The sequence below is a fragment of the Megalopta genalis genome, chromosome 4 (assembly GCF_051020955.1).
Source record: "Megalopta genalis isolate 19385.01 chromosome 4, iyMegGena1_principal, whole genome shotgun sequence".
Classification (NCBI taxonomy): Eukaryota; Metazoa; Arthropoda; class Insecta; order Hymenoptera; family Halictidae; genus Megalopta; species Megalopta genalis.
Window position 1 is genome coordinate 10,552,496 of NC_135016.1, and position 14,034 is coordinate 10,566,529.

General features: G+C 40.4%; 1 protein-coding gene across 2 annotated transcripts in view; it reads right to left on the reverse strand.

The window, feature by feature from the left end:
* The window catches only part of Gad1 (glutamate decarboxylase), a 41,191-nt gene extending 27,639 nt beyond the window's left edge, over window positions 1-13,552 (reverse strand). Inside the window, exons 1-4 of one of the 2 annotated variants that reach the window (XM_033478123.2) lie at window positions 13,264-13,552; window positions 11,437-11,522; window positions 10,482-10,572; window positions 3,965-4,201 (exon numbers count right to left, since the gene is read on the reverse strand). In XM_033478123.2, the coding sequence (XP_033334014.1) occupies window positions 3,965-4,201; window positions 10,482-10,572; window positions 11,437-11,522; window positions 13,264-13,537 (688 nt within the window). In that variant the 5' untranslated portion in view covers window positions 13,538-13,552. The remainder of the gene's footprint in view (window positions 1-3,964; window positions 4,202-10,481; window positions 10,573-11,436; window positions 11,523-13,263) is intronic. The other variant, XM_076521288.1, reaches the window with a different exon arrangement.
* Between the last annotated feature and the right edge of the window lie 482 nt (window positions 13,553-14,034).

Here is a 14,034-nt window from a genome sequence, read left to right on the forward strand (position 1 = left end):
CGTGGAAGCTGAAGTAAATAAATCGTGTAATCAAGTTCGTTTGTGTATACAGTTCCCTTCTGTCAAGACTTACATTGTTCTCTCTGTAAAACAATTTCAACGAAATATTCCCAGTTGCCAGGAAGTTCCGCGCGCAACCGTGTTACGGATGTTGCTCTTCAGAAGTTCCGGTGTTATTAAATAATCTCGAAACGAGGGCTGCAAGTTCCACCCCCGTCGTCGGAATTAATTGAAGTTTCCGCGGAGAGTTTACTGGCGCGCGATTAATTATTTTTCAATATTGCACACGTGCCAAAAGAGCGATTCGCGGCCTGCGTTGTTCCCTTCCCGTCCATTTAACCCGATTTTTCCAGGTCGACTGATCTGGAACATCTATTTCCGATATCTGCAAGACGTTTCCCAAAGGAAAATTATGCTTCCTCGTGATTTCAGGTCATGCCGTGTCTTCGATCTATTCAAATTCATTGCCGCACGAATCTTTGCATCGGAAACACGTCGATCCCCGACAAAGAAGGATCCATCAGCGATGTCGGTGCCCGAATTGCGTGTGCGATCGATCGAGATTCGCGCGAATCTCTTTGTGATCGGTATCTGTCGTCTGCGATGCGAATGCAGTTCGTTCATTCCATGTAAAAATGCTTCCTTGCGTTTTCAAAAGTCAGAACGATGGTGATTGTTTTTACTCGCAAATTCTATGAAGATAAATATGAAATAAAATATGGAAAATATGGAAAATATTATATCAATCGTAACAATATTAAAAATAGTTAATAATAAAGTACTATGAAGATTTAAAGAGAGATTTCGATCCTGATTTAACATCATACTCTACATCGAACTAAATACTAAACATCATAATTTAATACTTTTCTTATGCCAAGATAATATTTTTTATTGGTCTATACACACCAATATGATTAACAATTTTAAGCTGCATACTTTGTGTTCGTGTATAGTAACGCACAAAAGTGAATTACGAAATACTTCCACAATTTATTGTTCATTTATAGCCTGTCCCTTTTTCGAAAATCCTAAAAGCTTGCACAAAAATATCAACGTCTCGATCAATCGCTATCAAAAGTATGTTCATTTGCATTCGAAGTTTTAGATGGCAATTAAAAACACTAAAATGTATGATCTACGGTTACAATCAGTATCAAATAATACTTATTTCAAGCCTACACAGAACTGATAAAGTAAGTAGAAATGTATCGGTTGAAAATAGAATGAAAAATAATTGCGACCCTAATCAAAAACAGCAATAGTGTAAGCATATTGCTTATCTGTAAACTAGTTGGCCACCTTATTGAAACAAATAAACATCTATATTCTATCAAGAAGTTCAATTTGGCCGACTTTATGCAGATATTTGGAAGGAACGCGAAAAGACCAGAAGTCTGGCAAACGACCCCATGAAAAGTTAGTGGCCATGAAACACCGGCACCGCTGAAGGACAAAACATTTAGCAAAAAGCTAACCGCTTATTCAACACCGTGTGCCGCGGCTATCATCCGCCGGTATCTCCTCTTTTTATTACGCCATGCTTCACGTTGCCCGTCGACGGCGTTTCTTATCGAGCGTCCCCTCGAAAATATTTTCGAGCGTATCTGCAATCAATTGATTCGCGTAGGGTGGGACAGCTCCTTTCACGGTTTCGACGACGGTCCGAGAGATCGGCGATACTCTCTAGGTCCCGTGGTATATAATCTAATAACGAGTTTTTCTCGGCGGCGTATATCGTGCACGCGGCGGTCTTCGACAGAGGGTGCATGACGGGGAGAGAGATGGAGAGATCGAAGAAAGAGGGAGAGAAAAGAGAGATGGAGACGGAGAAGAAGACCAAAGATTGATGGAGCGAAAGAAAGAGCAAAGAGAGACGAAGAAAGAGAGCAAAGAGAGATGGAAAGAAACGGAGAGATTCACTAAAGAGAGATGAAGACGGAAGAAAGGGATGGAAAGAAAGTGCAAAGAGAGAGCAGACAGATGGAGAGAGAGCAAAGGAAATGGAAAGAGGGAGCAAATAGAGATAGCGAGAGCAAAGCAGAGCGAAAGAGAGACCAAATGGAGAGAAAAGCAAAGAGAAATGGAGAGAGAGCAAAGGAGATGGAAAGCGGGAGCAAATAGAGATAGCGAGAGCAAAGGAGAGCGAAAGAGAGACCAAATGGAGAGAGAAAGGGCAAAAGGAAATGGAGAGAGGGAGCAAGTAGAGATAGCGAGAGCAAAGGAGAGCGAAAGAGAGACCAAATGGAGAGAGAAAAAACAAGGGGAAATGGAGAGAGAGCAAAGAAGAATGAAAGAGAACCCAAATAGAGAGAGAAAGAGCGAAATGAAATGGAGAAAGAGAAAGAGAGAGAGCAAAGAGAAATAGAAAGAGAAAGCAAAAGGAGATGGAGAGAGAGAGCGCGCATCCTCCGCTCGTCTGCATCGCAGCCAGACAGGCCTGATTTCTGGCCTAAGTGGTTAGCCCTCCTCCATTGTGCATTAGCATCTATTCAAGCTGGTAATCGAATCCTACCGAGATAACGAACTTTCGCGGGGGATTTGCGGTTGACTTTCGCCGCACAGTGCCCCGTGATACTTCGGTCTTGACAGCCGGCCAGAGATTAACATCTACGCCCGAAATTTTCGATCACTGTTGCCGAAACCCTGGTAGCTGGCTTTGTGCTACCAGCCTGTGTCACTCCTTCCCCCAAAAATCGGGAGGAATCGAATTACTTGTCATCAATATCATTTGTTGCCAAGTCTCTTTCAGGCAATTTCGCCGCATGAAAATGCAGGCACAGATTTTTAATTACTCGCTTAGATGATTCATTGGACACAGTTTCTTCTGCGATTTTATAGTTCAATCTTGCACTTTTAATTTCAGCTTGACTGTCACCCCGTATGTTCAGTAAAACAGGAACGACTTTATTTTCAATGGAACAGCAGCAAAGATCATAAAGCAAGAAATTCAATTAACCAATCATCGTCTAAAATTGTTCAATCATTAAAAGAAGAGAACGTGAGATTCCTGGTGAATAACTGATCATCTTTTGTGCATTAAAATTTTGTCAACACTCATGATACATCGCTGTCGTTGTTGTTAATATTTTTATGATTTTTATCAGCGACGTGGACGCATGGAGGGTGCCTTCCAGTTCTTTCTTTTTTGTGGGTTAGCTGCATCCCCTCACTCATTTATCACGTGGCAACGTGTATATTTTGGGGGTTGCAGCGGACGGAAAGGCTGGAAGTGTCTCTAGTCACCTTATCTCCGCCCTCGAGAGCGTATGCTAAATTGAATATGAAATTATGTGGCTTATCGCCCTCTTGGCCACGGGGAAACGAGATAGAACAGGGCTAAGCGATTCCCCGTTAGAAATCATCCTCGTTTTCCGTCCATTTTTCCAACGTTTCATACTTGCAACAAAGCGGTGAATCATGTTGCCACCTCAGAAAACATTTATAGCTTCTTTTAATATTAATTCGGCACCCTTCTGAAATAAATTATCCATCGTCTCACGCAAAATTATATCGATAACACTAATCACCACTTTCAACTACGTTTAATTCTTAAAACAACTTATTCAATTCTCTTACACGCATCATTAGACCAACGATTTTTATGTGAAACAAAAATTGGCTGCATTGATCGAACGGAACAACAGTTAAACAAAGGTGTACCTCTTCGTTTAATGGTCTTAATAAATTAAAAACAATGTAACAAGATTCTTCTCCCAATCTCGATCGAAGCAAACTACAAGTTTCCTACATCGATTACATAAAACAAGAATTAAATAAAATCTTTCTTTGACAGTTTTAATAAATAACAGTGTTCGTCAATTCTTCAGATACCTTCGTTACTCTTCATTACTAAATTTTGTCATAAACGTACAAAATTCTCAGTCTATTGATCATCGTTTTGATGATATCTGATACTTTCAATATTAATTGCCAGATTAACATTAACGAAGGTTAAACTCACCAGTCTTCACTTGATACTTCAAGGTAGTGGAGCAATCGAGGAGCAGTTGCTGAAGAGTCAGACCGGTGTCCGGGATTTCAAGGTCCAACAGCTGCATCATCTCGGAGGGATGATGAAACTCGAGGACCTTCGCGTTTCGATCGTTCGTCGACTTGATGAAGTCAAGCAGGATGTCCACCACCTTCATCAGGAACTCCCTGGTCGCTGGGAGTCCTTCGGCATTGTGTGGCAGGATGTCTGGGAGCAGAAACACGGGCAATCGAAGCAAATTTCGAGCTGCTTTTCCAATGAACTGATATCTGAACTGAATATCTCTGGAGAGATTAAACTGAGAACAGAGTTAGGCTCGGATTAGTGCAACTGGCCTCATGCTTGTTATTTTATTCCGTCTCTCACTTTATTGCAGTGATCCGAACTTTGCAATAATTACAGACTGCTAAAGTTAATGCGTTCATGATAAACAGTATAAATAGAAGTTCATACTTTAATACTGAGCTGCTCGTAATGACTGCTTTCGCATTGTTTTCTTTGAAATTATTGAAATTTTGAAAATAATAAATTATTAAATATATTTTTTCTAAATTTAGAAAACACTTTCGTAGGATATTACTAAATATATCATTTCTATATTTTGAAAACACTTTCGTAGGAAATTATTAAATATATTTTTTCTAAATTTAGAAAACACTTTCGTAGGATATTGCTAAATATATCATTTCTATATTTTGAAAACACTTTCGTAGGAAATAATTAAATATATTTTTTCTAAATTTTGAGAACACTAACATAAGAAATTATTAAATATATTTTTTCATTCACATATTATGATAAAAATGACGAAAAGTACAAATTAATTCAGTCTTCTAACACGTGTTAATCATTTTTAGAACTCGATAAGTTTAGTATTAAACAATTGCAGTCGATTTACTGAATGTTTTAATAAAGACAAATTCATTTAGTTACAATAAATTTGCATAAACTTCCGCAGTTAGTAATAACATGTTTATATAAAAATATTGACAAGTCAGAAAGATCAACGAAGAGTCTCGACAGTTTGACGAGTGCAACCATTCGAAAACTTTTGGAAGCGGACAGCTCGCTAGCGTAATCGTCTAAGGGTGACTCTCTAATTGTTATAATCAAGTGAAATCTCTTCTACGACATTGACATTGATTGATTTGATACCGTTTTATCGAACGCCTCTTTGCCCAGCGCTCCCGTCGTATCGACCTACCGTCGGCTCGTCCGACGTCCTCGTAGAAAACGGAACTTATTAGAATGATTTCACCTCATCAAACAATTGAAAGTATAGACCTCTATTGACACACTCTCACTTGTTTGGTGGGATGACACCATCTCACATCGTCGTCCTCCTCTTCTGTTTCCACTGTTCTGTTCCTTCTTCGGCCTCTTCGTCGGCGATCCTCCGTTCTTATTTATGTTCATAAACATTGTCATGCACTTGCAGAATAATTCCCGCACAACTAACGCATTCACGCATAAACTATTGTTCATGTTTCCATCGTATTAATGTTTGTCTCGTAGCAGTTTCCTTCTTGGCTATTCGGTTATTTTAAAGATGAACGTGTGCTTGGAACGATCATAAGTTGCTTTAACACTCGGACAACGGCTTTAATTGATCCGTAAAAATTCATCACTGTTTCTTATTAATCAGCAATGATTTTACAGCAATGATTTTATTGTTCAAGTTCACGACAGTTGTTCTGCAATGTTGAAAATATATTTTCAGTGCTACTTTATCCAGATTCGCGTAAAGATTTTCTCGTTGCAATCGATGGAAATTAATCACTAGAAGTCGAATGCCGGGTCGAAATGGACCCGCGCCGTGCCAGCCGAGTGTCAAATGAGCACTGTTTTTTAACACGAAAATGTCGAATTTCTTTGTTGAGAATATTTCTGCAGTGTGTCGATGAGACAGAGTGATGAAGAATCGAATAGTTTTGTAACATTGTGTGACTAGATCATGTTATTAGATGCTGGTGGGCGATACTCTCTGTGGTAATTGACGTGTGATAGAGAATTTTTGAGACGGCATGGACTCGCAGTATTATTGCAAGTTCGCGAGACGCTGTAGCAATTTCAGAAGTTCCCCAATACAGGCGACATAAACTTGCAGCGGGACATTTCAATGTTCCCTTGGTAAATCCTTGGTAGATTGAACTGTCCTTCTGTTGCAGAGTAACCATAAAGTATCCCGCTGTATAAACCACCCTTCGTTTCCCATTGCATTAAGGAGATCCCGTGAATAAACAGATACGAGCGACTCCTACGTCCACTGCTTTAAAGTCAGAGCTCTCTTTTCGACGCGACGTTAACTATGGAAACCGAACAATCTAACGGAGAAATCATTGTTGTCGCTAAAATCGTCGCTTCTTTTTCTCACAGTCTTCAAAGTTGCGATACTTCGTTAGACTCGACGAACTTTCTTCGTGAATTAAAAAGTAAAGACACTGATTCTTTCATGTACGTCTATTGTCGCAATTAGACCGTGAATCTGCATACAAATTAATAGTAATAATAGAAATAAATAACAAATAATAGAAATATTCTTTTGTGCACATTTTGTTGTATCTTGAGAAGTTGCATATGTTGCAATATATCCACTGCATTACAACTACACTGCAGATTTTGTGCATTTGTGAAAAAAGTTTCTATATAAAAATGAACACAGTCAAAACATTAAAAAATAATTGAAGAATATTAATAATTATCTTCACCTAATTGGGGTCATTAACAGAGAAAGACAATCTTTGTTTCTTTCCTACCGCTTAGAATGACACGAAATATTTTTATTTCGTATAAAACTCTTCAGTACCAAGAACACCTTAAAGGATTGATAATAAATTTCTTCTTTGTCCTAGCCTCGATAAAACCATCCGCGGTTACGTTCGCACAGAATTCTGGAGTTCGTTTCTCAATAGACTGTTCAACGGAAGAGAAAAGAAACTGCGAGTGACACAAACTGAGGAGGAAAACAGTTCTCGACCGGGGGAAGCTGTATCTTTCAATAATCACGCGAATGAGAGTCAAATGGAGAAAGAAGGGAGTTCCGTAGCCTTATGGTGAATCGACCTGAGCCAATGGTTAGACAAGGGAAATCCCCGGCTTCCAGGGGCCGTGCTCGAGCTAATCCAGCTCCATCAATCTAACGTCGAAAGGCCGACAGACTCTCCTTCTTCCGAGGTTTACGTCACTTCCCATAGAGGTCGGACCGACGGAAAATACTCGAAAAATCCGGTTAATCGTCGCCCGAGTATGGTAAAAGTACCTATTATGTAGCACCGCACAATTGTGGCCCCTTCTCGAAACGCTATCATAAATAATACAATAACAAAATAGATGGAAAGTTCTACCCATATGTTTGAACATTGTTTTCTATAAATCCACTGGTACGAACACTGTTATGTAACAATCAGCTGTAAAATAAACAATGTCTATACGAGTGTTCCTAAGCTAGAAAATACTGTTCCATATTTTTGAAACACCGGGACATGGTACGAAAACGTTGTTCCATTATAGGTACAGTGGTTCACGAAAGTGTTCGTACACCATTTAAAACACGATAACTTTTTCAAAACTGAACCAAATGACTTGAATTTCTTTTTAGATGATAAAAGGACTAGTCTGCTAGACGTTGACTGAAAAGCTTCTTTTTTAATTCTGCTATTACTTAGAATGAAATGAAAAAATTAAAAATTGAGAACTCAAGTCATTTAGTTTAGTTTTAAAATAGTTATTAAAAGGCGTTTTAAATGGTGTACGAATACTTTTGTGGACAACTGTACATGCTCGTATTTTACTATTTTACTCGCACTACGTTGTATTCACGTTAAATAAATATTTCAATGTTCATTACATTGTCTAGAAACATCAATCTATCGAACGGTAGTATAAATATTCAACAATAACACTTCTCAGCTGTACTGAAATCGATGATGGTTTTACACCCCCTAAAAAGCGTTCCATAATAGGTGCTTTTACCTTATCGTTCGTGTAACACTCGAACTGTAACGATGCTTCGATCGCGCAGAAATTAGACACGGATGATACGCAATACGCGATTTAGTGCAACTCGGTCGCAGGCTTAACGCTGAGACTCGTTTTGGCACCAGATGCACCGGACCCTCGCTTCGAGGCTTTAATCAAAGCGCCTTCTAGGGGCTGTTACACGCGGCAATTAGCTACAGCGATTTATACGCGGGATTGCCAGGTTAATTTATAGTAATGCGCGCGAAAGGCAGCTCCGGGTTGCTCTAATCATTGAAAATAACATTGGTCCACAAAATTTGACTCGAGTATTGACAATTTTTGCTTCTTGCGCGTATTCAACTACGTTCATTCCTAGATTTTCGTAACAAAAGAATCAAATTTTGTTTCGATTCAGACGAAATTGAAAATATTTTAATGGATCACGTGTAAAAAAACAAATTTTCACGAGTCTGATTCCGTGTTTTACTGCTAGAAGTTAATTTGCCAGACGGTTCACGACGTATCTTGATATTTTTCACTAGATAGTGTCGGTTTTTCACAAATTTTTTAACGGAAGTGTTTTTATCGATTTCGCTTGTAAACTGCAGATTTGATGTGTTAAAATTAGAAACAGAATATACATATTAAACGCATTGGAAGAATCATCGCACGTCTTTATGGTATTTTTAACACGTCAAGATTATCAAAAGTTGAAGTACATTTTCACATGACTTTTGTTTCTCACAGTTTCACACGCACGATTTTCAATTTGCCTGAAGGTCCACAGTCGACTATGATGCATTAACAAAGATCGTATACTCTAAAAGAACACCTCGTCCAACTGGTGCAACGCGTTTTCACCTGCAACACTTATTTGATGCCAAAAAAGTACTCGGTTGAAACTTCAGAAAATATTCGTAACAAAATTGCAATGCGAGATACAAGAAAATTGCAACGTTTACGTAACAAATCGCAAAATTGTAGGAGACTGGTAGAAGGTTAATCTCTCGTGTAGGATACACGTTAACTCTGGTGTACGTTTGTTTACGGTTGTTTGTCAGTATTGTTCAATAGATGCGAATGAAGAGATAAATGGATATTCGGTTTGCAGCAAGGACGCTTTAAAATTGATTTTCGACTATGAAAAGGGCCTTTATCGGCATCCGACACTTCCCGAACAGCAAACACAGTGCCGTGGCAAGCAAACCCTTCCGCCCTTTCTGCGGCGTGTAATCTGTCCTCAGCCACTCACCGACTACGAGCCTCTTCAGGCCAATTCTAAATCCGCCATTATTATGCACCCTTCCACCCGGAGCCTCGCAAAATCAGGACAATATTGTGACTCCAGGATTTCATCCTCGAGAAGCCAACGCGGTGCTCCCGAATTTAGGGGACGCGAGGGAATGCCTCGATATAGCCGCTAGTTTATGCGTATTCCCGGCGGTCGTGAAAAATGAGGGAATTAGGAGCAAGTAGATACGGACGGTTTGTGGTCAGACATGCGTAGAATCGGAAACGCGTGTTTCCGGCCGTTTAAATTACCATCAGTGCATTCGCTGACGTTTTCGCGACCAAGTAAGTGTCTACTGGTATTAAACATTCAATTAGTTAAAGCTAGAGCTACATTTCGCAGGGCATTTTTTAAGCAAATAAATTTGAAAGAATATTAGTCGAGGAATTTCTAACTGAGGCTTAAACAATGAAGAAATTACCGTGCTTTGTTTCATATACATAGTAAAGAGGGTTCATGAAAAATTAGAAGCAAGTAGCTGCAGACACTCTGTGGTCAGACATGTATTGAATCGAAAAGGAATGCTACCGAATATTTAATTGAAACATTGCTACTTCTGGTAATATTTGTATAACGAAGTTAATGTCTATGTTCTTAAGGTTGCGATCAATTCAGTATATTAAGTAATCAATTAATTAAGTAACTAAGCCACCATATTAATTTTCATCGCATACAGCTTCAAATAAATAAATATAAATAAATAAATGTAAATCAGAAAATCATGAATTGAGTCTTAACGAAATGAAGCTTCTCTATATTGTTCTATATGGGTATTACAATGTATACGTGAAAAATAAGGGAATGTAAAATCAAATGGATGTGTGCAGCCAGTGGTCAGACATGCCTGTAGCCAAAAAGTACCATTACCCGTTGTTTAAATTTTAATAACGTCTGGATCAGTTTCGGGGACAAAATGAACATCTAAAGTTTTGACTAAGTCTGCGTTAACGTTGACAATAAACAGCTGGAAATCAATAAACATAAGCAAACAAATACAATCAACGCTTACAGAACGAAGCATCTCTATTTTGTTGAACATAATCACTGGAAAATGATGTACACTAGCTATTCGGTTACGTGGAAAGCGAAGACACAAAGATTCACCAAGACACCGAGTGAAATAATATTTGGTCAGATCTAATTTCTGACACAACTACTGATTACATGTTGCTTAATCGAATAATTTGTCTACGAGGCATGCTTCGAACACATCTCAATGGTGTTACACAAACTTACCCGAATACTTCAGGTTACAATGCTCCCTGGAGAGCGAGTACGTGTTCTCGGAACTCATTAGTCTGGTGGGCGAGTGTGTCCTGGCGAAGTTCTGAAATTCACAATGAATATCTGTCCTTCGAGCAGATCGTGGCCCTCCATCGAAACATTCATCGTACATATTACTGACATTCGGGAGAATATCGTTTACTATCGATTTCGTAAAAAGTGAAACCTGTTAGAGAGAAAGTGAGAGAGAGAGAGATAGATAGATAGAGAGAGAGAGAGAGAGAGAGAGAGAGAGAAAGAGAGAGAGTAAGAGAGTAAGAGAGAGAAAGAGACAGAGAGAAAGTATAACAAGCATTACTTTTCTAGCAACGAGACAAATTACAAAATATAAAACAAGGCTGGATCGAGCCCTAAATAATTGGCCAAAAATTAACTGTATCAAAAAGACAGTAAAATAAACCGTTCATTAAAAGACCGTTAAGGAAGAAACAATCTTTACACAGTTGCATCTCTGTAAAATCTGCTTCGACTATGGATTATAAATTCTAAACAATTATTTGGTATAATCATTAATTGCAGTAATTAAATCTTGGCTGTTTATGTGTTCAATTATGTCTCCAATTTAGGATGCACATTTCTGGTAGGAATAAAGTGACCAAGGCTACGTTGAGCAGTGTCAAAATTGTAAATAAATGCATATAGATGCAGAGTTTGGTATCAACGATTCAATGCACGTACTAAAATTCTAAATAAATGCACACAATATAACCTTGACACAATATGGTACGAATAATTCGAAATGAACTTTAACAATCGCGCATTGTGCGAACTTATTGGCTTTGGAAGTGGCGTTAACGAACACGTGATTATCTCGGGCTCGGTCGAGCGCGTCGGCAAGGCAACATAATTAAAAGAAGAACGTAGGAAACAAGATGAATGAACGTGCAGCGAGATGGGAACGCCTTACATATAAGTATTCCTTGATCGCTGTGATTTTAGTGCCGATCATTTGCACATTGTCCATGTCTCTGCTTGTGCCCCTCGCCTCAGTCCCTACAACAATCAACAACAGTGTCCGCTTCAGTGTTTCGCGCTGCTTTCGTATAGTTCTCAGCGTTCAAGAGCGTTCAGAGACATAAAAATTGCACAAACTGCGGAAGAAGCGAGAGTAAACGCCGAAGGAGCACGGCAGGCCGAGCGACCGAAGAAACATGGACAGAGAGCATTTTCGTGTGTAGACTCTTCTCTAAACAAGTGCGATTTTCGAACAGAGCGTTTCCTCGTTTACTGGACAGAAAACGGTTGAAGATCGGCGCGCCGGTCGCTGCTCGCCGAACCGATCGAGCCGGTCCTTGGAGCCAGAAAAGTAAGCGAGAGATCGTCCTGAAGACAGACCAGGCACTACAGATCACTTGACAATATAACATCTCAATCGAACAGTGATAGAAAAAGAAAGATCGTTATAGTTGCGAGTACAGCGATAGGAAGAGTGTAATAAAAATCATCGTGCTTTCTCGAAGCATTCACTAGTTAGAGAGAAAACAGTTGTGGTATTCGTAAGCGTGATACAATGATGCTTTCGAGCGATTGAAAAGTATTGCATGGCTGTTGAAAACATCTTTAAGTAGTTGGGAACAATGTAGCGAGAATGAGCTGTGCGTGGAAGCGATAGCTTTAATCACTAGATGAGAATGTGTCGGAAGCTGCGACTTCGACGGCTTGGGAAGTTGTTGGAGGATCGTCTGAGCGAGCTACTTCAATTTTCAAACATTTCGAATATCCAGAATTAGGTGTTGCCAAACTTAATAGCTCTCTTGAACTCTGCTTTTGCAGATTCTTTGTTTTTTCAGTGGCCGAGGAATTTGATAATTGATCCTTTTAAGATGGTGTGTTATTTACTATCTGTCAATTACAATCTTCAGAATTGTTTAAACTCTTAGCAAAATGTTCATACAACAAAACTCAAGCGTTGCAAATATAATTCTTTACGCTTATACGAGTTTCTTGATATTTTTCTGTACAATCTTTTTACTCGGTCAAGAAGCAAAATTCAAGTATCAATTTAATTGCAGTGCAATTTTTCGACGCCTTGAACTTAACAATCCTCTTTTTTCTTGTGTGTTCTATCTTTCAAGTAGATTTTTATTCATAATAGAGATTTTCTACGTCTTCATAAACTGTTACATAACAAAAGTCGACTTCAAAACAGTTCACAGTAACTATTCCTTACTCAATTACTCAACCCTTTCACTACAATTTTACTAATCCTTCCTCCTATTTTCAGAATCAGAACGTTGCAACTATGTTTTCTTTACAATGCAATTGCTCGACCCCTTAGTAAATTGCAGCATATCAAAATGTTAACATTAAAAAGATATTTGGCACTTTGCAACCCTCCACAGATCCTCCAGCTATGTTCCAATGGAGAAACACTTACCAACCCCCTCGTTACAATTTAACAGTGTCTCCTTGATTAGCCCCTAAAAAAACCTCCCAACAATATTGCTACCACACTACAATTTCCCAACCCCTCCCGAAATCCTCTGGTGCCAAAACTGAAGCCTCGAAAACCATTTCACACAATCAGCCCCCTCAGCAGCAGCTCCCCAATGATCCTCGAACAGTTTCCCAAACAGGAGAAAATCGTCCAGCCTGTTACCGCCGCGAGATCAGAGAACCGTCTCGCAGACATCCAACGCGATGCACTTGGCGAAAGAAAAACCGCGAAAGGGCGACAGAGAGTATAAAGGGGATGCAATTAGGGGTTACGTGTGGCTGATAGCGTGGGACTCACCAAATCCGTTCTCCTGGTGGTTGTCTGGTGTCGTCGAGAAGGGTCGACGGAAGCGGCGTCGCTTTCGCGGACGGGGGTCGAAGCTGTCCAAGCGGTGGAAGGACTTAAGGGTTGGATCGTCGGCAGACTGATGAAGCGACGACGGGCTTCGGGGTGGTTTCCAAGGGACTGCTTCCAGTCGAAAACGCCTGGACGACTCTCGAGCCTCGGCCTGACTCGGCCTGCCTCGAGTCTGCCTGACCCAGTTTCGTCTCGTACAAACCCACGCAGCCATCCCCTCGCGGCGGGGGTGGTTTGCTGCGGGGGCGGGTCGACCAATGCTCGCTATACAGACGGGTAGCGTGCGCGAGGGTGGCGCCGTGGGCGTCGACTATCCGCGGCCAATCCCGTGGCCGGCCTGGACCCTGACGTCAGAGGGTGGATGACGTATCGGTCGTCGCTCACCCTTATCACTTCCTCGCCCTCGAGATACGACGGCCGCCCCGTGTGCGGTTTTCGCGTCGGATACCTACGCCGTTGCTTTTATATGTTTACGAATGTACTCTAACTCGGGAACCGATGGGCTTCGGAGCCTAGAGGTATACTTAGCCGCGAAATCTCCGGCACGCTTGGCCGTTCGCCGAGATACAAACCCACGGAATTATAAGGGGTGGTTCTGCCGTCGTTCCTCGGGCCTGCTGCTCCTTACCGTCCTGCTATCGACAGTCGCATGAGAATTTTTCTATCCCGGTCCTCAGTCCCGGTTTTCTCGGGCTGCGTTCGTCTGACGGA